This window comes from Stigmatopora argus, chromosome 9, assembly GCF_051989625.1.
Source record: "Stigmatopora argus isolate UIUO_Sarg chromosome 9, RoL_Sarg_1.0, whole genome shotgun sequence".
NCBI lineage: Eukaryota > Metazoa > Chordata > Actinopteri > Syngnathiformes > Syngnathidae > Stigmatopora > Stigmatopora argus.
The window spans coordinates 15798941-15826080 of NC_135395.1; the positions used below are offsets into that span (position 1 = coordinate 15798941).

Genomic DNA, 27140 nt, shown 5'->3' on the forward strand with positions numbered 1-27140 from the left:
GATTTGCATATTTATGTACTTTTTGCACATACTGAGTTTACCTATAATTTATTCTTTCTTAATAAGGATTTTGCTGGTATTTTGTGTTAGTATTCATTGAACTCATTCTACTAACTCACTTCTTTCATTTAAAATTGTATTTAGACTTTACCCCCTGTTAGAGTAACTAACTCAATGACAGATGGATGAAATTTAAAAGAATGACTTTATTTTTTAACTCGTGTCCTTTGTTCCGTCTTTGCATTTTATTCCAAACATAATTTCAACTCACATGATCACAGTTTGATTTGGAATATTACCTTGTTGACAGAGGGCATGATCCAACATGTATTTATAGTGGCTTAGTTTTATTTAAACATCCTGAAAAAAACATCTGTTATATCTTAGATTGCTGTTGATAAACCAACGATTGTCAATCATGTGTTTCACCTACGGAGTCCCTTCTTTATCATTTCCCAACGAGGTAGTCTCCCAATTAGGTTAAAAAAATTATAGGATTGTATTTTAAATCAGTATGTTATTTCATGCATGAGAATGCTCTAAATAAACTACAGGAAGGCATTTTAAATTACTGTGAAATTGCAAGGGGGAGTTTAGATTTGCTAATCAATGTCTTTTCCAATTCCAACTGGAATTGAAGTATAGTATAGCCTTTAATAGCATTGACGGCTAAGGCCATCAAGGGGGTCCATCCAACTATGGAATGGAGACAGGGGACACTCAGAATTGGCTGCCAGCCAAATGCAGAGCATGAATGGGTTTAGTTTTATCTCTCATCTAATTTTCTGAACTGCTTTATCCTCGCTAGGGTCGCGGGGGGTGCTGGAGCCTGTCCCAGGTGACTTCGGGCCAGAGGCGGGGACACCCTGAATTGGTGACCAGCCAATCGCAGGGCACAAGGAGACAAACAACCATTCACGCTCAGACTCGTAACTAGGGGCAATTTAGAGTGTCCAATCCGCCTACCATGCATGTCTTTGGAATGTGGTGGAATGTGGGAGGAAACTGGAGTACCCGGGAAAGCCCACACAGGCCCAGGGAGAACTTGCAAACTCCACACAGATGAACCGACCTGGATTTGAACCCAGGTCCCCCACTGTGAGGCCGACGCGCGAACCACTAACCTACCGGGCCGCTAGTTTTAGATATTTTTTATTCTTTGCGGACCATACAGGGAAGACCGACCTGTGATTGAACCCTTGATGCAAGAACCGTGAAGCCAAAACGCTAAGCACTAGTCACCGGGCCACTATATATGTATATATTAAATATAATATATCTTGAGTAAAAAAGATAACGGTCCTTACATAATCCATTACAGCATGACTACTCTTGGGATTTCACAGCCATGTTAAGATTTAATGCTCCTGCGACAGAAACATATGGTTCTTCCAAGACAACTGCGACTTTGAGAGTAAAAGGTTTTTTTTTTAAAGACATTTTTGTATAGGAAGCAAGTAGTCTAGCGTGCTTACACCAGCGGTAACTAGGTGTACAAACTTTTGTTTTATTCATCTCGTCATGGTTGAAATTGCAAAGCATAGAACATAGAGACTTAAATTTGTTCGAGCCGAAACACATTTTAAATTGCTTAATTGAAATAGCAAGATTAAAAAAGCAGAAAGTGAATTGCATCATTTGAATTTTTAATCATTGCCTTTGAAAACAAAAGGCTGAATGTCTGATTTGAAATTGAATTCATTAACTGCCTGTCATCTCACAGGTGCATTACTTCATGTGAGCACCATGTACCAGTTTTAATGATAACGAGGGACAATTTCTAGTTTTTCCATGAGAGAGATAAAGCTTCAGGTATCACCATTCAAATTCCAATCCCTTTTTTTTTTACAATAAATGAATGCAAGGAAAGAAAAGACAGCCCTGCCACGTCTCCAAATAAGAACTTCCAAAGCAATCCGTCAATCCAGTCAGAGTCCTCTTGATCACGGAATGTCTTTCCCCCTCATGAAAAATACAAGAATTGTCCCTCATGATCAATAAAACCAGTAGCGTGGTGATCACAGTGTGTAAAGCACCTGTGAGGTGACAGCCAATTGTGCAATGACTGAAATTGAGAACATGTCGACATTCAGTCTTCACAGAGTTCTCGGTCTCCTCTCTTTGATCCTTCACGATGAATCACCAGCAGTCTTTGATCAGACTCTGCCGCTCCATCCTGACACTGAGGAAAAGAGATAGGCTGCAGGACAGAAATTGTAATGTATTTACCCCTGCATCATTTTAATTTCTTTCATAATTGTTCACCTCCAGTCACTTCACAACGGCTTAGAGAAGGCCATGATCCAGACTAAAGCCTCTATCTGATCTGGTAAATCTGAGTGAACATTATTGCTTTTACGGCATGAAGCTAGTGCTTCGAGCAATTATAATCATTATCATTATCCGCTGAGAGACATGCTCGACACAAATTGGCTCTCCATCAGTAATTATGGGATGCACCCATTTTTCTCAAAGGGGAAAGGGGATGTGTGAAGTTTTTGTGGTGCTTCTAAAATAGAAAGATGGGTGATCTTGTACAGAATTTCAATATCCTGGAGGTGGGTTGGCCCTTTTTTCTCAAAGTCCCACATTTCTGTCTGTACCATTAGTATTCACAAAGTCTAATTTCACTCTAAAAGGAATCTTAGCAGCTCAATTACATATTCTGTAGGTTTACAGCCAACTGACAGGCACAAGAAGTGGACTCCTATATCAGAACAAAGACATTACAACAACTGATCATTTTTGTGTGCTAATATGTACATGCATAGTGCTTTAAGAAATGAAGCTGTTACAAATATTCATGCAATGCGAGACTGAGCGATCAAGGATTTCTATGATAGAAATTTGTACCACCTTAATATTGTCATGTTTTAACAGGTGAAATTATGACACATATTTTAAGACAAGGGTATTCGGCATTGCACAACTGCAGAAAGTCTCCCTGTCTTCAGCCCACAAAAATACATTAGCTGAATTAAAGCAGTGTAGTAACCAAAAATGAGAAATGTCTTTCTGAATGCAGAACAACTAGTCAAGCCATTTTACAGGTGAGAGTTTATGCACACATTAATATAGTACTCATTAAGTTGGGGTTTATCGCCTCCCGATGCTCTCACTGAGATAGTGCCGAGGGAGAGCACGGGTTTGGAGCAGCAGGAACTAACAAATGTCGGCACTAAAAAAGCAGTAATATCACAGGCAAATACCAGATGCCATCAGGGCGACAGTGATGGGTTTATGTCTTGCTCCTTCCTTTAAAGTTTTCCATGTCTAACAACTTTTGAAATTGTTTTGGATATCATACTTTGGGCATTCAAAAAACATGTACACATTTCAATTTGCTTACCATGTCCAAAAAATGGATGAGGATGCTGTTCTCTATATACCCCGAATGTGTTCACGCTGGGAAAATGCCGATAGCACTGTCAGGCTATTGTTTTCATGTAGCCAGTGCTTTTAACAACACTTCTCTGAATTCAAAGAGCCCTAGATTCTTGCAGAAAGATATGCAGCTCAGCTGTAGTGATGTGGACATCGACTAGTATCATTCATAAATAAGTAAAGAGATTGCATCGAACCTGCTGAATCGTTTTGGAAATCAATTCATTTAACGCATAAGTACTTTTCATTCTTTCATTAATGAATTCATTCATTCATTTTTCTGAACTGATCATTCTCACAAGGGTGCTGGAGACAGAGGACACCCTGAATTGGTGGACAACCAATCAACCATTCACGATCACACTCATAACCAGGGGCAATTTAGAGTGTTCAACCACCAAAGTACTTTTATTATCATTATATTACCTGGTGGTACATTGGTTGACTGCTAAGTAGCCGCCGCATATTTCTAAGATCAAGTGTTCAATACCTGTGTGGGCTTTTCAAGTCCAAATTTGATTACTGCACTTTCTGGACTAAAAGTCAGACTTTTTTGCATTTCTTTTATATTTTTCACTCTGACTGGCAACAGCTTGTAATGCCGTGTTTTTTAGGCTATAGTTATCCCAAAAAAACGATTATGTTACATCAGCAGGTGCTTATTTTGATTGCGATGACAAAATACAGAAATGCTGGAGGCCCTGAATTGAGTTGGGTGTGAGCTCTCGAATATCACGACCCAAACAAGTATTCTACATGCAATTGTAGCGCAAATATGGTTGAGGTACATGACAAATGAGATGGCAAACTTGTAACAGCAGAGAGGGGGTGGAGAAACAAGTTGAGGAACAAAAGATTGATGTGATGTTGGAAAAGAAAAGAAGAGGAGTTAGTTGGTTGAAGGTAGCTATGGGGGAGAATGTGTAAATCTATGGGATATTGGATGTCCTGAGCAGGCCAGTGTAGGGCATAAGGATGGATTGGCCACCACGGACCATCTTGGAAAGGCAAAACAGAGAGGGAATGATGGGATGATGGAGGGGTGGAGGAAAACAGGGGAGTAAAGAGAATATCAATGGCCAGACGGAGATCCGTATGGATTTCTCTTCAGTCTCTTCAGTGCAGAACTTTACAGCTGCAAAGGGGTGGATCGAATTAGAAGGGAGAAAAAGAGGGCCTCCTCATCCTCCTCTGAGAAATCAACACTTATGCATGAAAAGCTGCTTTGACAGTTTAACTGGGTCTTTCTGCTTATTTTTGAATAGAAAATCCCCCTGTCCCGATGTTTACAAGTCGACGCCATAAAAGAATCATTAGGTGGTGAGAAAATAATGACCATCACGTACATTAAGAATAAACAAAACAGGATCATGGGCAGAATTGATAGCATGATTAAAAAACAAGATATTTTTATAGAACAAAGTGAAGCCTAGGGACTATTTGCATAATTCCAATTATGCCACATTGACACATTTCCTTCCTGAAATGATTTGCGCTGCGTGTTAATAACCATCAGCACAAACAAAAATATCTGTGTTGGTTCTCTGATTGAGCGTGCCAAAGTATGTATGTGTGAACTTTTTGGGGATAATATAAAATATTCAAAAAGATCTAAAAGACATAGAAGAGAAAAGAAAGGAATATAAGAAAAAGAACAGATTCAAGTCGAATCAATCATTTGTTTTCTGATCAACGATTGGTTCTCTGTGTAGGAAACCGTAAAACGCAATATTTTGTGAGCCTTCAAAACAAATACTTGAAAATACTAATAGTGAAAAGCTTGTCTTGTGAAAAATAGCTGGGACTCAAAGATGTGATTAAGTTGTTTCATCATGTAATGTAGCGGGTTGTTATTTCGAATGAGAATTGAAGCAATTCCAACATGTAGCGGTTGTGTGATAAAAATATCAAAATAGTAGCCGGCGTTGGGGGAAAAAATGTTAAGGCGGACTAACAGGGATAAACATTTTTTTTAGTCTAGGAACGTTTTCAGCGAGAATTGCTAAGAAGCTTACCATTACAAGTCAGCTGGGATAGACTCCGGCACCCCCCGTGACCCTAATGAGGATAAAGCGGTTCAGAAAATTAGATGAGATGATTGGAAAAAAAAGAAAAAGAAATATAAATAATAACCATTCAAGCAGGACTGTCAGCCATTATCTTAATTCATGTATTGCGGATTTCAACAAGTCTCGAGGTTACAAAATAAATGTTCTGTCAGCACAATTCGGATACTTGTTTGTGATGCGATGCTTTGTAAGGTTTGCTGTGATCAAGAACTCTTTTGCAACAGCAGAAAAAGGAGTGGAGTGATGTCCTGTGATTCCCAACAGAAAGATCGCCTGTGAAGAAGATAATGAGTAAATCAATGAGACTGGTTGTAAGACTCAGGCGAAGTCATGCCTGCTCGGTTGGGGGTAAGCTGTGTCTTACCATCAGGCCTCCAGCATCATCTGAAACTAAATGTCTTCCATGCTTTAGAGTCTAGCACATGGAGTTTCTCATCTTGTGTTGCCGTGTGCATCCAAATGTGTATATTTTCAGCAAGTGTTATGAAAGGCGCTCAGATGAGAAGCATATTTATGGATGAATCTTTCACCTGCCATATCCTGGTTGAAAAACATAAGCGCTACTAAAGTGACAGCACAAAATGGCTATTATGCGTCATTGATATGTGGGAGGAGTGTGTATGTATGAGTCATCTTGACACTCTTTTATTATAATAGTAGGTGCAACTGCAATGTACTGAGAAGGGATTTCTCAACTTGCCTCTAACCAGGCGAGCAGGTGAAGAATTGCTACTAGATTATTTGAATTAGCCACCTGAAAGTGTTGGGCTTCACTCGCCTGACTTCGGTGCAAGCAAGCGTGGGATCGATTCCCACTCGGTGGTTGTGAGTGCAAATGGTTGTCTGTCTCTCTGTGTGCCCTACGGCTGACTGGCGACCAGTCTAGGGTGTAGTCTGCCTTTCGCCCCAAGTCCGCTCTGATAAGTTCAATTTTTTTTAATGAAATATATGCGAAACACAAAAAAGAGAAAAAGATAAAGAATATTTATTGAGCCATTAAAATTAATAGGAAAAAGGTCATCATAGGGACACGCAGCTCCCTTCTAGGCAATGAGAGGCCAGCGGAGTGTTTCCAAATACCATACAGAATACTACAAGAGGATGTTTTGAATTTTTGAGCTTTCATGTTTCATAACTTGAAATTCCTTTCGTATCTCGAGACAAAGTTTTCCCATTGAGGAATATTTTGTTGGTAGACACATTTGTGAGCAGATGTACTGCTGTAATTACTCTGATTAATAGTAATGTAATGTCACAAATGTACAGTGGAAAGCAATGTGATATAGTGATGTTATACTTTTTTTATTGTTGAGGTAGTAGGTAAGAATAAGACCCAAAGCTTTTTGAAAAAACATAAAATCTACAGCTTTCACACACACCCAAAATTAATCTACTACATGCACTAGTAAGCATTTTAATCACCTTTGGACACAAATCTTCTATCGGTAACCATTTAGAGTTGTTTACTTTACACCAAAATAATCGATACATTTCTTTTGTTGGTACTGCAATTAATCTTTATAATTTTATTGCAGACACAGCACGGACATTGTCTTTCCTTCTTTCGCTCACCTTTATAGTGTGTTGCCTTTAGGCTTTGCCTTCATCACAGCTCTGGCAACACTTGCCTGATGTGCTCAGGAGAGTTTGTCAAATACAGCATCGAGCCTACCTGTATTCTTTTCATCTGCTGTCATAGTTGTTGGGTAGCAACGGGCTCCCCTTGAGACTATACAATAGTATATTGAAGCTGGATAACATGTGATATTGTGCTGGTCCTGTGTGGCAGTGTTATGACTATTGAGTGATTGCGTTTATTATGCTGTTATGAGGAAATTACCTTACGGACAGCTTGCTGGAATGTGACGGTGTCTGAATGGGAAATATGACTACCTGTTTTTTTTTCCTTTTTTTATGTGTATGTTAATATGGGTGGCTGATGTACTGTAGCTTTACTTATCAAAAGGTAAGAGGTACTTGAATTACATCCAATTAATCCCGCAGACTTATAGTTAACAGCAGCTCAAACATTAGGTTTATTTTGATGAACGTGACATTAATTTAATTGGAACCTGCCAGTCCTAGAGTGCAAAATCCATGTGCCACCTGATTGAGCTCATTTCAATTTAGTAAGCTAATTTCTAGACAATTCATGTGAAGAAAATAGGTGTCCTTGGCACTTTAATCATGCAACTGCCTGAAAGTTAGATGAAAATAAAAAGGAATTCATATATATTAATAAAAATGTAAATTAGGCAGATAGCAACAATAAAAAAGTCAAACCGAGAACTATCTTGCAAAATTAAGATTATACCTTGTAAATATATATATATATATATATATATATATATATATATATATATATATATATATATATATATATATATATATATATATATATATTTATATCTCATTTTCTAATCCACTACTTGATCTACAGTGATTCAAAAATTCTACTGAAGGATAAAATGAAGTACTAGTTATAATCGGTAAGTAGTCCTGTACCTAGACTAGTTCAATGAACGGAAATTTCTGAACAAAGTCATACTTTTGGTAAACACAAACTGAACATAGTATAGTTTGGTTTGGTGAACACATTTTTAATGCGTTCATTCTGGTGCCAATGAGTATCACATTATGTCACCCATGATGTGAGTCTGTTTATTTCAAAAGGCAGATTTAACTCCAAAAATTGTAATTTGTGTGAAATTTGGAGGATTCCAACCTTCATTAAGCCGAACCTTTAGCCAATGCATGATTTTTGCAGAAAGGCTGAAAATACTATTTTTCATTCATTCCTTTTCCATACCGCTTATCCTCACAAGGGTATGGGGAGCCTATCCCAGCCAACTATGGGCACCAGGTGGGGGACACACTGAATTGGTGGCCAGCGAATCATAAGTCTCAAGCAGGCTAACAACCATGCACTCATATCCAGGGACAATTTAGAGTGTCCAACCAGCCTAGCATGCATGTTTTTGGAATATGGGAGGAAACTGGAGCACCCCGAGAAACCCATGCAAGGCATGGGCAGAACATGCAAACTCCACACAGGAAGGTCTAGACCTGGGCTCGAACCTTCGATCTCAGAACTGAGAGGCCAACGAGCTAATCACTTGGCCACCGTGCCACTTAAAATTTTGCAGTATTAAGTTTGGTCCCTTTTGCTCATGTCAATTAACTTTTCTACACTGGCAGAGCAATGATTCTCTTTGTTAAGAACCTAATTACCAGCAAACAAGAGGACCTATATCATTAAAATTCATAGCACAAAAAAAGCTTCAGATGATGAGAGGCACTGCGTTACTACTAGATGGAAGAAATAAATTGTCAGTCCAGTGTAAAATTCATTCCATCAATCTCATGATAATGTGATGCTGTTTGATCAACTGTTCTGTTTGATATTGTCATAGCAAGTGAGTTAACGTGGGATATGTATTTTATGATACTGTAGCCTTTGTATTAAATAAGTATATTGGGAATTGAGCTTGGAATGGATTGTCAAGGAAATTTATGAAGCGTAAATATTTTGTAAGCTTTGACAGGGGTTGGCTCTTTCAATACTACATACAGAAAAAAAGAAAAAGCAGTATCTATTTAAAGTTTTATTTTATTTTATTTCAACTCTTTCCTTTCTTTTGGTACAGAAAAGATAGGAGACGAGGACATTGGTTTGGTTATATATTCAGGACGGTGCTTTGGCCTAATCCACATACACTCCAGCTCGGTCCCTCTTGTGTGCCCTGCCCTTAAGAAGGCAAACAATGGATATTCTTCAGTCTCCTTCAGATCACCTCTTTCAACACATTACCCTTCATCAGTTGTGCCATAGTCAATCTTCTCTCTCTCTCTCTCTTGCTCTCTCTCTCTCAATTTCTCTCACTCTTTCTCTTTCTCTCACTCTGACTTTTAATGGAAAGCAAAGCATTGCTAAAATATGCTCTCTTCCCCAAAAATTTAAAAATCCCACATATAATACAATTCATGCACACACAAAAATGGATCACTTTCCGTGTGTATCGAAAGGGATTTTTAGTTAAGCCCAATTTAACACTCAGTCAGTTTAAACAAGGTGCTCCACACTTTCTATTCTGCAGCATAAACACTCAATATATGCTAAGCCTCATTCTCTTGGTACGCATAATGTTGCCCAGATCTCACCGAGCTCCCATGGACCCGCACACTGGGCCCCATCCTCCTTACTTCTTCTGCCAATAGCTGTCAAGGAAAATCAATATTGTCAATTCACATGGCAAATGTTGGGTCTTGACTTTGCAAGGTGATGTCTGCTTGTCTCTGCAATCTTGCTCTAAACTTAATTCAGTTTCATTTAGGTCGTCCATTGTCACAAAATACACTTTCTTGGTTTCTTTTGCACTCTTTATAATATACTGTATGACATGCAAAATGTTCCTGATCTCAAACCATTACAAACCTGACTGTAAAAAAAGTAGCGTAGTTTTGACTGCAATTGTCGCAGCCAATCAGACAGAACATTGAAACGACATTAGCTTGTTGCACGAGGATCATTGGTTGTGATTTTGTATGTCGAGTATCTCGTTCCACAGAACTTTGTTCCAGAAAGTGGTCATGTTTATTACACTCTATTCTCATTGCTTGATTATGGTAAAATAGCTAGATGTGAGAACAATTATATCCATGATGTCAGCAAATTTGGAGTCAATTATCTTCGTGAACTTAAATGGGATTTATCGCCAAATTAATTGATAAAAATCCTCACGAGAACTGACAATTTTTCATTTCTTTCACAATGTGCCTGACCGAGCTGTTAAATTATGAAAACAATGATTCAATTCAAGTCAGATACAAAAAAATAGTTTGAAGGGTCTTTTTTTACACCATTTTGCACTACATGGTTTTATACATATCATCATTTGCATTATGAACTTTTCCTCTGTATTCTTTAAACCAGCTGAAAATGTTCTAAAAAAACCTCCTATATTGACTTTATATACCCACAGATTTTGTGATCAGGGATAAAAGGAATACACAAGGACATTTTGTACTCATTCACCAGGCAAAAAGATTCCTGCGAAACTTTTGTTAGAAGAGGGTTTGAGCTGGCTCTCATTTGGGATAACAACCAAGAGATTTCATTTTCAAAGCAACATTTTATCTAAAGACCCACCTGTATGTAAGTGTAGTACAAACCAAAGTCAGAGTAAAATAACAGGACTAAGCACAAAGAGCCTAGAGACCTCTCTCCCTCTAACAGATTGCCGCTACTCTAAAAACCATTGCTTAATCCCCTCTCAGAGGTACACACACTCATATATGTACATAACAATGCACGCACGCAAACGAAATGCAACTGAATTATGTATACGCGACAAAAGAGTGAATATGACATAGAATGACATTTCTGGGAAAATGGCAACCTCACATGGGTAGAATTTGTTCTGAAGAGTTTTGAGTACTAAATCTGGAATTATGATGATTGTCACAGTTTAAACTATTTTCTTCCAATCCTCAAGATCCCACATGTATTTTGTGGGCGAGTAGGGCGGGGTAGTTTATTACAGCTCATGATGAAAAGTCATGCTTTCGTTGGAATGTACCAGAAGAAGGATTTCTGTAATATTGTTGTAACTTTTTCGTGTTCAGACAAGATTACTGCAAAAGCTTTTTTTTTAAATTAGCCCTCGTTTGTGCATTTCAAATAGGTACATGCTGCCTCTGCGGTTATCTGTGCTCATGAATCTGACAATGAGCTCCTCACACACTTCCCACAGCCTTCTCATATTTTATTTAGTTCTAATTTTCTATCATCAAGTAGAGGAGGGATGAAGTCTAGTTTTAGCTGTCATTTCTGAGAATTTCATGAATAGAGATACCAAAGAAGACACTAACAAAGTCTGAATTCCATCAAGGTTGCTGTCTCTCCAAGGAATGAGTTTCAGCCACTCTCACAAACATGTTCTTGTTTGATCCAGCACGAACCCTACAGCTCAGTGATTTTGCTGCAATGGGTGACTCATGAGTTAGGAGACAGTGAATAAATTATTTAATGCCCTATACGTATCTTAGCAAAGTAAGGTCTTCCATATATACATTCTAACATTTTAAAACAGTTGGTAACAACTGGTCTCATCTTTTCAGTTACCTTGCAATATCAACCAATTACCTCTAAAATAATGGGAATGGTTGGCTAATTACTGTGTGATATGACATGTCACACATTTTGTTGTTTGAAAGAAAGAAATGTGCTACCACTTGATCTTTCCGTCATTGTCGTGTGATCTGTGTGTAATATTTTAACTCTGGACTTATTAGTATATATTTCTTACCATGCAGTGACACTTCCATATATATATATGTATACCAGTCAGAGTACACAAACCTTCTGTGTAGTTGTCACAGAGTGCCGGGCGAGTTGTCGAGGACCGAGGGAACGAGGATCCAGAATGGAAGCAGAAGCGGGGCAAAGAAACAAAACAGGATGTGGCATTGACAAGGACCTGTCAAAGATTGAACCAAAACAGGATCTTAAATATTCAGTCTTTTTAGTAGGTGCGCTGGCACATACTGGCTGGCAACCAGTTCACAGTGTACCCCACTTCATATCTGCAGAAAGCTGGGATAGTGCAACCTCCGTGAGGATAAGTGATTCAGAAGATGAATGAACATACTGTAACTGAAGAAGTATTCAGATAGGCTTCTCCCAAATAATAAGCACTTTGTGCAGGAAATTTCCATTTGCGCACCTGCTCTAGTGATCTTACAATGTAATTTCCTGTTCCTGCCTTTTTAATGCAGTCTTACCTTTCTCATCAGTAAACTATAGGATCCAATTTGACAGTATGGTAAGGTAAGGAAATAGAGTCGTGAATCAGCAAATTATAGAATTTGGATGAGTATCACAAATCCAGGAAGGATGTTGAATGATTTAAATGACGAATCTCTCAGTGTCTAGGCTTGAGATCCGAATCATTTTAAAATATAACCGCTTTGTTAATAAGTAATGACAATATGCAATATTTATTATCACAAAATACTAGTTGTGTGGAACACATCATGTCATAAATGCACTGTAGTCTATATACATATATATAGACTGTGGTGACAATATATATACACATCGAGTGATGTACATCAATATCATAATCCTCTTTAATACAATTAAGCAACCTATGAAACAAACTTTTGTCTATGCAGACATTGTCAATATACAGATGACCATGACAATCCCGGTCTCTGCAATCCAATGAACTCCAGCACCACTGTCACACTTGTTTGATGATTATATAATATATTGTCGCAGTGAAGCCAACTGACAACACACAAACATGCAATATGTAGTTTGGCCATCGTACAGGCCTAGGATAAATCAACATTTAGTGTGCACAAACACTGTGGAAATATTTATCCGGGGAACAAACATTGTGGGTGACAAAGCTGCCATATTGGGGAAAGCAAATAAGGTAGATTAACTGTTCTGGTGTTCTGGTGATCTTCCGTTCCCAGACTTGTTCTTCTGGGACAGATGGAGGCAATGAAACATGGAAACCTCATTGTTATCACAGATTGGGCATAGGCACATTAGGATTAATCACACAAAGTAAGCGTGAAGATCCTTACTGAAGTTTTGGGTCACAAATAGGGTTGGAGTCGACAGCTTATTTCACACCAGATGAGTGTTAGACATTCTATTACTGCATTTTGGACGGGCTTTGTTTCTAACTTTATGGGAATCATTTTGGCAAAGATATTTTATCTTTTAGCATACATACATATGCCCCATTGCACAATTTTTATTATTATGGGCTATTCTTGGTTAAGGATGATGTGGACGAATGAAAGTCTTGAACTCAAACCCATTAATCAACTTGAGTGTGAACAAGAAAACATATTTTGAGGCAGGCCTCGTTGTCCAACAAATAAATATGTTATCCTAAAAAACTTGTTTAAAAAAACATAAGCATTTATAACTAGGATGATCAACATCTGCTTTCAATTCTTATAGTTCCCAAATACTTAAGCCCTACGTCAAATAGTTTGACATGTTAAATTTGATACAATTGTCTAAAGCTCTTAAAACATGGTCTTCATTTTTCCCTCTAAAAACAGCATACATTTTGTTATTAAAATAAAAGACAAAAGGGATTTAAAAAGTGTATAGTTTGCTCTCAAACTGTTGTCTTCAAAATCTACCATTTTCCACACCATTACATCTCACAGTAATCTCGTCTATCTAGCACCAATGAAATAGGCTTTTTGTGTAGAGATAGAAGAATGATGTTGGCCTTGTGCAAAACTCTTGCCACTCAACCCACATAGACGACCTAGAAACAACATGATCAAGTTCTCTGCAAAACTGTTTTTGCATCTTGGAAGACAGTTATGTAATACGGCTGCATTGCTAATAACATAAACTGATATTAGCTTGTATGAAATGAATTGCGCATGTAACCATTTTGCATTACAGATTTCATCGTTTATGACAAGGGTGTCAGACTCGGGTTGGTTCGCCAATTCGGTTTCGTGTGGGCCGGACCATTTTAGATATAATATTTAGATTTTTTTTTATAAATGGATTAAAAGAACTGGATCAAAAGCCCTGAATATTCCGTTTTTTATAGATCTAAAAAAGTGTTTATTTGAGCTTTTTTTCTTAGTGAGGGAAAATCTCTGCCAAATTTTTCGTTTAATTATGTTCCATATTAAAGTGGAAAACATAATTGTTTTTATATATTTATAGATTTTACAAAATGATTTTTGAACTAAAAACACAGAAAAAATGATTAGAATATTGCAGTTATTGATTTTGAAGGGGGGAAATCAGGAAATATAATATACATCTATAATCTTCATTTTAATTTGATCCTAAAACAGAAAGTCGGCACTCACGATTTACTTTCTCGGGCCGCACAAAATGATGTGGCGGGCCAGATTTGGCCCCCGGACCACCACTTTGACACCTGTGGTTTATGATGTCACACTAAAACATTGCTGAAACAATCTGAAATATCAGATGCACCATGTTTAAAAGTTTAGTAGTTTATAGTAGTTCATTATAAGTACGGGATCATTGAGTATTTTGGGTCAACTGAATCTGTTTGCAAACTTATTCAGGTACACATTAGATCTAATCTGGGCATCAATAGACTCTCTTCTATAAAGTACTATTTGACTCCTTTTCAGATTTTCATTCTCTGATTAAAATCTGTTTCCAAAAAGATACGCTTGTCTGTCAATAGCAAACATCAGGCTGAGCGAAGGAAATAAAACATATTATGTATCCCTTTTGAAAAGCAATCCACCACATGTAACATTCTGAGCTACAATATCAATCCTGATAAAAAGCCGGAGATATTTCATCAGAGAAAATACTATCCTTTCACTCTTTCAGACCCTCCTGATGTTTGCGCTTCTATTCATCAAAATTGTGAGTTTTTCCACTGGTTTTAAAAGAATATTTCACTTCAGCCACTATGAAAATGAAAACGTTTGAAAAAAAGATAAATAAGTTTTAGTTATTTAACCAGTTAGTTAATTTATTTTATTGTATCTAGCAGTTTTAAAATAGAAGAAAGAATAAAATATCCTATTCTTTTGAGTGTATTCACCATTAATATTAAAAAACAATGCATGTACCTAATCAGATCAGTGACGGGGTCTCAAAATTCATTTCATTCTCAATTTCAGTACGCTGACACCACATACAGTTTACTTTTTCTGGTGTTCATCCGGCCTTGCTTATTTACACTGCATAATCAATGTGAGCAGACCAGGTGATGCAATTCCAATGATATTATTACCATAAAAACAATTCCTGTGCGTAGGTAGTCACACACCAGAGGGACCCATTTAATTGAATCTATTTCCTTTACAAATGATGGATTCACTTCCTGTCATGGTGGATGTTGTCTGATTTCCACAGTCTCATTTTGTGGCTTATCTCTCCCATTTTTACCTCATCTGCCATTGGGTCTATTCCATCTGCGCGATGTGCCTGCTAACATGACCAACACCAGCAGGAAAATGATGGTAATTGGCCATTTTTTGGCTCAGGCAGCTGCTAACATGAAGTTGAGTGGCTTTGGCTTGGAGTGCTGAAAAATATCCTAGTGCAATCTTTTCTCTAATAATCACAATTTCTCTTTTTCACCCATGTATAAGGCCTACCATGAATTTTCGAATCGGCACTCAGGGGAAAAAAATGATTAAAAGGTGTAAATTTGAAGAATAACCTCAACGGTAAGACCTTGTTGTGACTGATAGGAAAGGAGAGATGTGACAGATGTATGTCTCCCATATACACAGATTAAAAGAGGCTCTTATCTTTCCTCTTGAAGCCTTTAGCAGAGATGATATGCTTCACTGAATAATAAATGAGAACGTTCCACTTGACTTGTAGCTTTTAATTTAGACCCAGCCATTACCTAACTTGTATCAATTAACTATTATCAGATTTTATTAGATTTCCCTGTAAAAGTTTGAGATTAGTAAAAAAAAAAAAAAAGAAGAAGAAGAGCATGTTCAAGGAAATGTTCAAGGGAAGATTGTGATAGTGAGTGAAATTCACAGGAGGAGTGAATATCATAACTTCAATTTTTGCCATATGAAAGACTTGTGGAGGCACTACTTTTATAACGTCGAACTTTAACGGAAGAGACAGCCACACGTCTCATTAGATTTATCTGCATGTAATCAGATGTAAGCCTAAAACGTGTTTTATATATACGCTCACAGAGGCATGCTCTGGTCACTCACAGTTTACAAAAAGTATGCTATGATTCACTTAATGATAGATAGGTCTTAGTGGAGAGCTATCATGTTTCCACATATGGCAGGCTGCCTGGAATTACTATTGCACATGTAGCTGTGCAATTACACCCTTATAACAAGGGTGTGAGCTAGAAGCCTCTGGGTGCCATTTATGTCTGGCAGAAGAAAGAAGCATAAAGGTTGTTGTTGACAATCATAAGAAGTTTGATCAAGTTTGGGGTAGTGGCTTATTGCAATCCTGTAACACTAACTGATAATTCAATGAAAGAGTGAACAAAACTTGCCCAAGCAGTTAATTAAAATCCAAGGAGCAAACTCGGCCTATATATCATTTCATCATATTAGATTAATTCGGTGTATCAGTGCAAATCCCACAGCAGGCAAGATGTGCTTCTGTTATGTGGCTTCTGAAAAAATAATAATATTCTCAAATGAGCACTCTATCTGATTAGTAATAATGAATGATGGTCTGGTAAACCAGATAAGTATTATTTATTCGGAAGACCAAGAGCGCTACTATGTGGCAAGAAGATTTTACTACACTCATCTTTAACAATTCTTTATTGTAGAACCTGGAAAAAAATGTTTAGTCTTTTGGTGCAATTGAAAAGAAAAAGAAAAAACAGACTGATTTGATATATACTTTCTTTTTAGTTTTTTTTATATTACATATTGTTTATGTTTAAATCAACCTACTGCACCCAGCATTTTCATTATTTTGTGTGTTTAAAATATTTTCACCAATTTAGTAGTTTCAGTAAAAACCTGTAGATGTCTCCCTTCGTTCATGTTTAACTTTAAAGCCTCCTAAAAGCTTCCAGTAACTAAGGAAACAAGCCGCCTTAATTTTCCTTTATAGAGAACCTTGACAAAGATGTCTGTTGGGATTTATACAATAATTATTGTCCAGAAGATGAATATGCACAAATGTGACCACTAGGTTCTCATTCTTCACTAGACAGTCTACTTTAGAAGGTTCTTTAAAAAATAGGAACAGCAATTTAAAATCATAATGTAGTTAATGTGACACATTCATTAACAACTTTTGTTTTATTTGTTTTTATACCACAATTAAAGCCAAGTTCACAACCCTGGTGCCATCCCAACCTTTCTTCTGAGCTTTCTTTCATACCAAAAATGTAAAAATAAATAAATAAAGCGATTGCGCCAATAATAGCCATCTGATGGTGTAGTGGTTCACTTGCCTGACATTGGTGTAGGCAAGAATGGTGGTTGTCTGTCTCTCTGTGTGCCCTATGGCTGACTGGCGACCAGTCTAGGGTGTAGTCTGCCTTTCGCACAAAGTCAGCTGGTATAGGCTCCTGCACCCCCAGCAACCCTTTCAAGGATGCGAGGTACGGAAGATGAATGAATGAATGCACCGATAATGGCATTTATAGTCTTCAAACTGTGTCATGGAAAATGGAACACTGGACAGGAAAGGGGATGGGATCTCATCTCATTGTGATACAATAATGTCGCTTTGTCAACTGAACTAGAAACGAGACATAAACAATGCTTAGGTCAGAGGTCAGCATTCATCAGAGAGATAAAACAGATGTATCTCTAAATGGACATTCCTTATACACAATCACTAAAAGGAATGCCAGTGTTCTATAAATCACAGACTAATTGTTTACTAAGTATCTTCTGATCACCCCTCTCATTATGTGACAGACATTGCGTTGCCATATTTAGGTGAGTAATTTTTTACATTTTTCCTCTAGGTTTCATGGGAACTACCTATTTCAAATTCTCCTATGTAAATCGAAAAATATCAACAGTTAAGAACAGACAAATAGGCAGAAAAAGAACACAACTATGACTTGTGAATGTTAATTATGAACAAGAGTAAATTGTAGGTGAGGAACCCAGAGTTCAGATTTAAATTCCTAAAAAATCTGCTGTTTCCTTTCTTGCTCCTGAAACAGGAAGTAGTGCTGTGGTTGTCTTCCGTTCGCCTTGTTTATTGGAACCCGCCTTCCTGTTTTCAGATTCACTCTGATAAAGAAAAAAAAGGTCCCTAGTTCAAGGCCTCCATGCATTCAACACACATTTGTTGGTTATGTCTTTTATATATATATGACCTATTTTGTTTAATAGAGTTTTCCATCACAAATGACTCACAAACCTGTCCTCCTTGATAGTCATGTTAAATTTACTTGGTGTCTCATATTCTAAACTAAACAGGGTAATATGCCGTAAGAGGATGCAGCAGAGTAAAATTTAATTAAATTAAAAAGAAAATGTGAATTGGACTGAAAAGTGTGTGCTTGTGTGTGTACGTGTGTGGCAATGATATTGCCATGTAAATGAGTGGTCAGGGTAGAATGCAGGTCAGCAGAGAGAGAATGTCAGGAATGTTAGGATAATTTAAACTCTTTTTGACTCTTGTACCTGGGCCTGCTTAATGTAAAAAGTCTGGTGAAAATGGTGGTATTTAATTATTTGACACATATGCAAATGCATTGGCTGTGCATTGAATACACGCACACAGGATTTTTTCTCCGGGCCTTTTACAAATCAGTTTTCCCAAACAGCCATCATGAGAAGAAAAAAAATACGGAACTCCCAGCTGTTTTCACAAAAGACACATACCTCGTGAATCCAGTTCCCATGATTACCTAAGCCTCCTATTTGATATCACAACATTTCTACCACCATACACCCGCCGCTCTGACCCAGTCTGACCCGCTTTCTTTTTTTTTCCAAGGCTGCCTGTTTTTACTCAACCGCTTTGACAAAGACTGGTGAAATAATTACAGCTGGGCTGAAAGTCAATGAGTGTTTGTGTACTGTAATCTCTACCAGTGAGGACTGTGTCATAGGAAAAGGAGGAAGAGGTTGATTGTTCTGACAATGCGAATTCAATGACATCATTTCAAAGCGTTCTTTTAATCTATTGATAGTGTTCAACACTTGGAATAAATAGGCTACTGGCCGTAATGTACCCGACTAAAACATCAACACAATTTACCATATGCCCAGCTGTTCACAAGTCCACACATAATTTCTCTATCACACAGGTGTCAAAGTGGCGGCCCGGGGGCCAAATCTGGCCCGCCGCATCATTTTGTGTGGCCCGAGAAAGTAAATCATGAGTGCCGACTTTCTGTTTTAGGATCAAATTAAAATGAAGAGTATAGATGTATATTAAATTTCCTGATTTCCCCCCTTTTAAATCAATAATTGTAATTTTTTAATCCATTTTTTCTGTGTTTTTAGTTCAAAAATCATTTTGTAAAATCTAAATATGTATTTAAAAAAAAGCTAAAATAAACATTGTTTTAGATCTATAAAAACTGAATATTCAGGGCCTTTAATCCAGTTCTTTTAATCAATTTATAAAAAAAATATCTAAATATTCTATCTAAAATGGTCCGGCCCACATGAAATCGAGTTGACGTTAAAGCGGCCCGTGAACCAACCCGAGTCTGACACCCTTGCTCTATCACATTACATTTCCATCAAAATGCATTATTTCCTTCCAGAAAATGAACATTTCAAGTTATTTTATACATTACTTTAGGTCATTGTCACTGTTTCACGTGTGCTTAAGCTATAAAACTGCACCATTAAGACCAGGATATCTTGTGAGGGGAGGGGACAGCAGGAAGACATCTTGGGGTCCTGAGGAAGTGACTGAGTTTGTGGAGAGAGGGAAGGGAAGGATTGGAAGTGAGTCATGGGGAGAAACGAACAGCACAAAGACAAAAAAAGACTAAATGCAAATCAATATTGCTAGGTGTATGTATGTACTGTATAAGAAGTGAAGGCTTAGTGGGAAGATATGGAGATGTTAAGGTTGCCGTAGTTCTGTGTGACCCTTGCGGGATGTGTTATGGTGGAGTATAGCATGTAAATCACTATGTTTCTAAGTGCTTATTGAAATTGTAGAACCAGGGAGAAAAGTGTGGCTCCATGGGCAGCAAGGGAAGCATGGACACATAGAGATATTTACATACAGTCAGACAGACTTCCTGGCATTGTCAGCCTAAGAGCATTGATGTCAGATCCACTCCTTCCTGTGCAGAAGGGAGAACTCTGTGTAATGACAATGGGCCAAAAACAGGACAGAGAGGAAATGTTTAAATTTAGGTCCCTTCTTCCACCATCTCCTCTTTCTATCGGCTATGGAGCGGTGGAGCTGTTTAGGTTTTGTGAATTCCTTTAGTTCCCCGACCCCCCAAGCTCCCTCTCCCCATTGTGTCCTTTCAATGGAAGGATTTTCACATTCAAGGCAAATCCCAAAGGAGGATCAGCAAGTGAGACCAGAGTGCAGTCAATTACTTGTTTTCACTGACAAATGTGCTTTAGTGTACGTAAATCTGCCTCACCAATATGCACAAAGACAATCTTTGGCTGGAAAAGTTGACTTAGGTGTTTAAAGATAAAAATAATAGAAGCAATGATTTAAACAGAAACATTGTGGCTAAAAAAAATGCACTAAATTGTATTCTTACAGCACTGTAAATCCCTGAACAATGTCAATTAAATTACCAAAAATTCTATACTCGTTAATATGCTTTTTTGTTTGTTTGTTGTTCAAATTAGAAAACCATAATACAGTCATTGGAGGTTCAGTGGTAGTCTACATTTACTTGACATCACAGAAATGGTGGTTGCAGTCAAAGTTCAGATCCTCATCAGCAAAATGGCAAAAGTGTTTCAGAATAGCTGTCACTAAATATCCCTGCAACTGACTGATATGACGTGAAAATTTATTGAATTGAATGTTTACTATCTTCTGATAAATTCTTATTGAAATGTTCTGTTTCCTTTCCAAAATATTTAAACGTGTACGTTTATAGAACTCACATAAAACTTTGCTAAGATGTTGTATGGCCTGTGTGACCAAAAGGGGGTTTCGTTGTTCTGATATTGATTCTAAACTGTTGTCAGGGACCCACTTACAGAAAATTGTGGCTATCGTGCAATTGGTAGAGGATCATCTGGAGAATCAAAGGTCAGTCAGCAATTTGATCCATGCAGTGCAGGGTCGTTGGAAAGGCATTAAACCCCAAATTATTCCGAGTGGGCATGGCAGCAAGCTGCTGCTGTAGGAATGTGTGTGAATGAGTGAAGCCTGTAGTGGTGTAGATAAAAGCTTTAAGTCCTTTAAATTTTTGTAGAAGGGATGAAACATAAGATCATGTTGGAACAGAAAAACCTAATCCTAAATTTGATCTTTAAAACATTCTTGTGAAGTTGAAGATGAATATGACTATGTACAGAAATTAATATATTGGGTTTTATCTCTTCTTTTATATAATTTTGAACAATCTATACCCATAGTTTGATTTTAGGAATTAAAGATTTTGTGTGTTTTTGTTTTAATGTCTTAATTTATTATATTTTTTTGCGACCCATTTTTTTTGCACCGTCACCAGCCTATTAATTTTATGAAAAAAACGACTACCACACTTTTGCAAACTAAATGACTTGTAAAGAACGTGTGTTTATACCTGCTTTCTATTTGATATGTTAAGAAGAATGGGAAGGAAGTATTAATATGAGTTTGCCATTATGAACCACGGACTTCTCACGTGCGCGCGCACGCATCTGAAATCACCGTGTCGGCGAGTGCGCGTGCCCGCGTGCCAATAGTTCACCGGCGTGTGGTTTAAATAACACTGCTGCTTTGGACAGACTACATCGGGCGAGGTTTTGTTGTATAAACCGAGCAGGAAGGGATCTTGTCGGGGAATGTCCGCCCGCCTCGGAACTTCTGATTAGTAGCTCATGGATGGCAGCTAAACCCCCGGATAAAGTTAAGCTTTTATGTGAAAGTTGGGAGTTTGCGTTACACTGAAGGACTCGAGCGACAATGGCATCTTCCACGGCGACTGGAAAGTAAGCGAACGTCTTGATCGTCAATTTTTCAAACTTATTGTCGTTCGTGTTTTGTTTGACTTGTCCGTGTTGAAGAATTTGCCTCTTTTAAGTAATCGCCCATTGTCACATTTAATCCGGGGGAGTGTCACGCGTCTGTCAAGTAGTTTGTATTTGCGAAAATGTCTTGATGTACGTTGAATGGAAGTAATGTTTAAAAGTCATATTTAAAAAAAACATTTAAAAAAAAAACTATTCTTAAGAACAACAGACGCACATGCCAAAAGCCATCAACAACATACTTAACAATTTATAAATGATGAAATGGTCACTAAATTATTACACCTATTTACCGAATGCAATATATTGTACATCAATATGTATATATATCATTGTACATCATGTGTGGCCAAGTCTGGTGCACACCTGAATCAAATGATCAACTCATTAGCAAGAAATCAGACCGGATGGGGACTTGGCCACCCCTGGTTTACATGATAAAATCTGTAACTAAATGAATTAAGAACTTCACTCAAGACTACCTCTTAAACACACTTTGTAGCCAAACATAGCACACAGTTCTTCTATTCATGATTGAGGAGCTTGTGATACAACTATCAATTACAATTCACTTTCTCAACATGTTTTCTGAAGCAGCTTTATGATGTATATCTTCAAATAACAACATGGCTCTCTTGACCGTTTCCATGGCAACACTGTCTCCTGAATTAAATGGATAAGTCTGGACAAACTTGAGCGAAAGCAAAGTGTCAAATTGTTATAATTATTAACACTTGTTGTTAATTCTTCTAGGTGTAGATGAGAGAACGGACCAAGACATGATGGTCATTGGATCTAGCAGCTGAGGTGGAATGAGAGATGGAGCAAACAGACAGTTCTGTCCCAGAGAGTAACAATCCTAATGGGTTTGTCAACCGAGTGTTTAATGTTTCTCTAGATGTAGCGAATGAGACCAGCAGTGTTTGTATTAAAGAGACAGCGTCAGAGCCTGCGGAATTGCAAGGCCATGACCAGGCTTCGTCTTTTCAGACCCCTGTCAAGGACAGACAGGAGGTCAACCGAAGGCAGCGTGCCTCCGCGGGAATCTGGAAGATCTTAAGCCGGAAAAGAGCCGTCTCGGAACTGGAACGAAGACCACACTCCATGATCCTGCTCGGGGAAGCGTCCATCCCTAAACTCTCATTTGCTGATAAAGTTCGCTCCTTTAAGAAACTTAAATCCCCGTCTGTGTTCAGAGGGAAGACTGGGAAATTGTCTGCGACCAAGCTTAGCAGCTCATTGGTGGATGAGGAGTCTTTCTGCACAGACATTGGCACTCCACAACAATCCAGCAGAGGCACTCTTAAACACCGTGGCAAAAGGCATTCATATGCTGGCTACACAGCAGACTTTGACTGTTCATTCGAAGACATTGACCTCCCAGTTCCAACGGACGACAATCAACCTACTGCGGTGCCAGAAATGACTGTTCAGAATGGCTGTAAACCATCAGAAAAGGCTTCCTACTCAAAAAAGAACCAGAGCAGTTCAACTAACTGTAACAAAGCTACAGGCTGTGAGGAAGCTTGTGCTAAGGCTGGCAAAAGTACCACACAGGGCGGAGGAAGGCGACACAAAGACGTGTGGTGTTACCTACGGAGGATCTCTCTTTTGGGAAAGGCCAATCCTGTCTATTCGGAGCGGAGCTTTGATTCGGAGCTTCACTCTCTTGACAAGACTATTGACTCTGATTATTGTTCTGTAGACCTTGAGAATGTCAAAGACTCCCACCCACTGCCTCAAAAGAATGCTGACATGAAAGGCCATTTTGGTGGACTGTTTAAATTTTTTAATAATGTAGCAGAATCAGCCCGAAAATGGCGGACAACATCCCGCTCTTTCACCCCTCCTGAAGAAGAGAAGACCCCAATTCGCTCGCCTCAGGCTCCTCAGCGAACCGTACAAAAAGTTCCCAGTGTGTCTTTAACACTCCGCAGTGGAGGACTTCCTCAAAGTCAGAATTCGCCATCGACGTCATTGAACACTAAATCCTCAAAATCCAGTAGCTTTGACCGTGAAGTCTCAGCACCTGTGACAGGTGGGGCATCCCCCGAAGTTGGCTTCAAACCTTTTCGGCCATCATCATGCTCAGTGTCTGGGAGTGCCAATGGGTTTCAAAGTTCAGCGTGTCCAGGTAAACATCAGTACACTTCAACAAACACATCCACCGTTGTACAGAATCATATTCCTCACTCGGATACAAACACTGAGACTGGTGACGAGCATAAAATGGATCCTATAAAACACCTGCACATTGGAGAAATGGTAAAGGAAGGCGCAGGAAATGAGGAAGATTCCAAGGATGCTCCACCTGACTCAAAGCAGACACAGGAACTGAATATTCAATTACAAAAAAAATGTAAAGTGAGCATGACCCATAGCATACCATCATCCGATTCCACAGAAGAGATATTTAAGGTAATGTATGTCATTTTAAAATTATGTTAAAAAGTATGTTTTTAACACGTATTCCCCCAAACATCAATTAACTTATTGTGAAGGAAGTTCATAATATCTTTCACAGTGATGCCATAACCACATTCCATTACAGACTTTTCCTCATCATTAACAGTGCCATGTCAATGTTTATAATCCTATGTGCCGTGTAACATTCATTCATTTTCTGTACCGCTTATCCTCACAAGGGTCGCAGGGGTGCTGGAGCCTATCCCAGCTGACTTCGGGCAACAAGCGGGGGGCACCCTGAATTGATGGGCAGCCAATTACAGGGCACAAATAGACGGACAACCATTCATGCTCACACTCATGCATAGGAGCAATTTACAGTGTTCAACCAGCCGTGCCTGTTTTTGGGAAGTGGGAGGAAACCGGCATACCTGGCCGGAGAAACCCCACGTAACCCTGGGGGGAACATACAAACTCCACACAGGAAGGTCCAGACGTGGGATCGAACCCTCGATCTCAGAACTGTGAAGCTGACGCACTAAGCAGACCGCCACATATACCGTATTAACCAGTTAAATTTCCTGTAACAGCAGTCAAATAGTAAAATAGCATCAAAGCTGTAATTTCCCTTGGATTTTGTTCTTCGTTTGGTGTGGTATAAATAGTGGGAATTAAAAAAAAAAAGCATTGATACTCTAACTTCAGCTAGACATTACTAGAGTTGTCATTTAGCACCATCTGTTGGTAAAGAGGAGGTAAGAATATCAAACACAGACAACTTTAAACATGGGTGTTTTTCCCTTTTTCCTGCCCTGCCAGACTCAGCTAGCCTTCAAGGACAGCTGTATTCCCATGAAGCTTGTTTTTTTGTGACTGCCCAGAAAACAAGGTCTTGTAGATCTTTCAGGGAGGCAATCCTCAGTTTTTTTCCCCTTTTTTTGCACTCTTGTGAAAGTATTAGTCATGTCGCTGGCAGTCACACTGAGTCAAGACACCAGTCCTTTTGAAAAAAATGAGATATGGCATCTCAGGACTTTTCACACGAGCATAAGGCTTTGCTATGCAAAGACACGTGCTCTTAATCTTTGTTGTTGTTGCACTGCTAAGAGTTAAGTTGAGATATGCACCTATATAAATGCTTTCCAGTTGAATTTCCACGTGCATTTTCTCCTGTGCAAATGTATGAAGGCAATTCCACGTGTATAGTATTTCCGGTTTCTAACAGTTGGTAAAACAGGTGCGTGTGTAGAACAAAAATGTTTTAATGTAATAGAATCAACAGGTTTTACTCTATAGTGAAGTATTGTCCATGCTCATTAGGTACTCATGTGATCAGTTTGGACATACAGCAGCCTTTCTTCTGCCAAAATCGTATCTTTGTTGTTTACAAAATCACACTTGATGCTCATATTCACACTTACAGTCACAGGGTTGGAATCAGTACCACGCCGGCTGCACAAAAGTCAGTCGTGTGTACCACTTTACCACCATTGACCTGAACTCAATAGATTTGTTTATGGTCGAAGCTCTGTTCTGTAATGTTATCTGAACAATGAATGGCACAAATTGATGCATAGAGATAATTGTTCACCTTACTGAGGAACAGATCTTTAAGATTGTTGAAATAACGCTATTTCTCAATGAAAATGAATCAGTGTTGTGTTTGTTAAAGACTCAGTGTTGTATTGGGCCTCATTTCGACCTGAAATTTTCAGTTGTAGGTATACCTAATGTAGTGTCCTGGAAGCATTCATTATTGCACCTTGTGTCTGGGCCAAGCCTCTGAGAATCTTTGCCAATCCCAGCTGTGTGAGCAGATTGCAAGCCAGACAGGCTGCAGTGCAAGACTGCCAGGCCCAGCTTTGCCCCATTCTAACACAGAGGAGACCTCTGTACATCAGAAGCTGCTGCACCCTCATCCTTGCCCGGCATCAGCTGTACTGGATCTGTGGAGGCCAAACCCAAACCGAGATCTCCACAACAATGATAGTGAGTTTGGCTCACGATGCCGACGGAGTCGCAGACCTAATCTCACCATGCAGCACTCACTGGGATTTAAATGGATGCCTGCTGGTCCCAGGCCCTGCTCTGTCATTGGAGCCAGTGTTACGAACGAGATGCAGACCATGGACTTGCACCGCAGAGTAAGATGTTAAATTAGCCATCAGGCATTTGTGCATCCGTTAACCACCTCTGGCATCAATATTCAAATGTCCTATTGGCATTTCTCACATAAACCCAGTAAAATGTTCGAGTAGCCCACATCCAAAAAGAGGTCTGAGTCCCACTTTTAGTCTCCTCCACCTCGCTGATAAATTTAGCAAGTAATATAATGAATGAACACACTTCAGATACAGAAGCTCAACCTGTTCCTAACCCAGTATTTATTCACCACTCTGCGTTTGCTGGAACATTGCACGCATGTTCTGTCCCATTTATTAAGGATGGCATTTATTTTCTACCAGCTTGCATCGTCTTTCACTCTTCCATCTTTGACTCTCATTTCTTTGTCTACAATCTATCCAATTTTCTGCCTCATTGCTCGCATAAGTTATCATTCTCGTCGGCCTAACTCAGTATGTTTTTAACTTTCGAGGCTGCCTTCCTAGATTGATGCGCTGTGCAGTCTGACAGTTTGCA

At 38.6% G+C, this 27140-nt stretch overlaps 1 protein-coding gene and 1 long non-coding RNA gene across 7 annotated transcripts in view; one reads left to right on the forward strand and one right to left on the reverse strand.

Annotated features, from left to right (window-relative positions):
• Positions 1–1530: 1530 nt before the first annotated feature.
• LOC144082846 (uncharacterized) lies at positions 1531–5617 on the reverse strand. Of its 2 annotated transcripts, none has more exons than XR_013303363.1 (3): positions 5518–5617; positions 5400–5442; positions 1531–2182 (listed from the first exon to the last, which is right to left on the reverse strand). It is a non-coding gene; the product is annotated as an uncharacterized LOC144082846 (long non-coding RNA). The 2 variants fall into 2 exon arrangements; XR_013303364.1 differs by having other exon boundaries at positions 1531–2200; positions 5518–5616.
• A 16225-nt stretch (positions 5618–21842) lies between these two features.
• Positions 21843–27140, forward strand: part of LOC144082339 (rho guanine nucleotide exchange factor 9) — a 31177-nt gene continuing 25879 nt past the window's right edge. For 4 of the 5 annotated variants that reach the window (XM_077609430.1, XM_077609431.1, XM_077609434.1 and 1 more), the window contains exons 1-3: positions 21843–22055; positions 22848–24512; positions 26306–26644. In XM_077609430.1, coding sequence (XP_077465556.1) covers positions 22914–24512; positions 26306–26644 — 1938 coding nt within the window. In that variant the 5' untranslated portion in view covers positions 21843–22055; positions 22848–22913. The remainder of the gene's footprint in view (positions 22056–22847; positions 24513–26305; positions 26645–27140) is intronic. The other variant, XM_077609435.1, reaches the window with a different exon arrangement.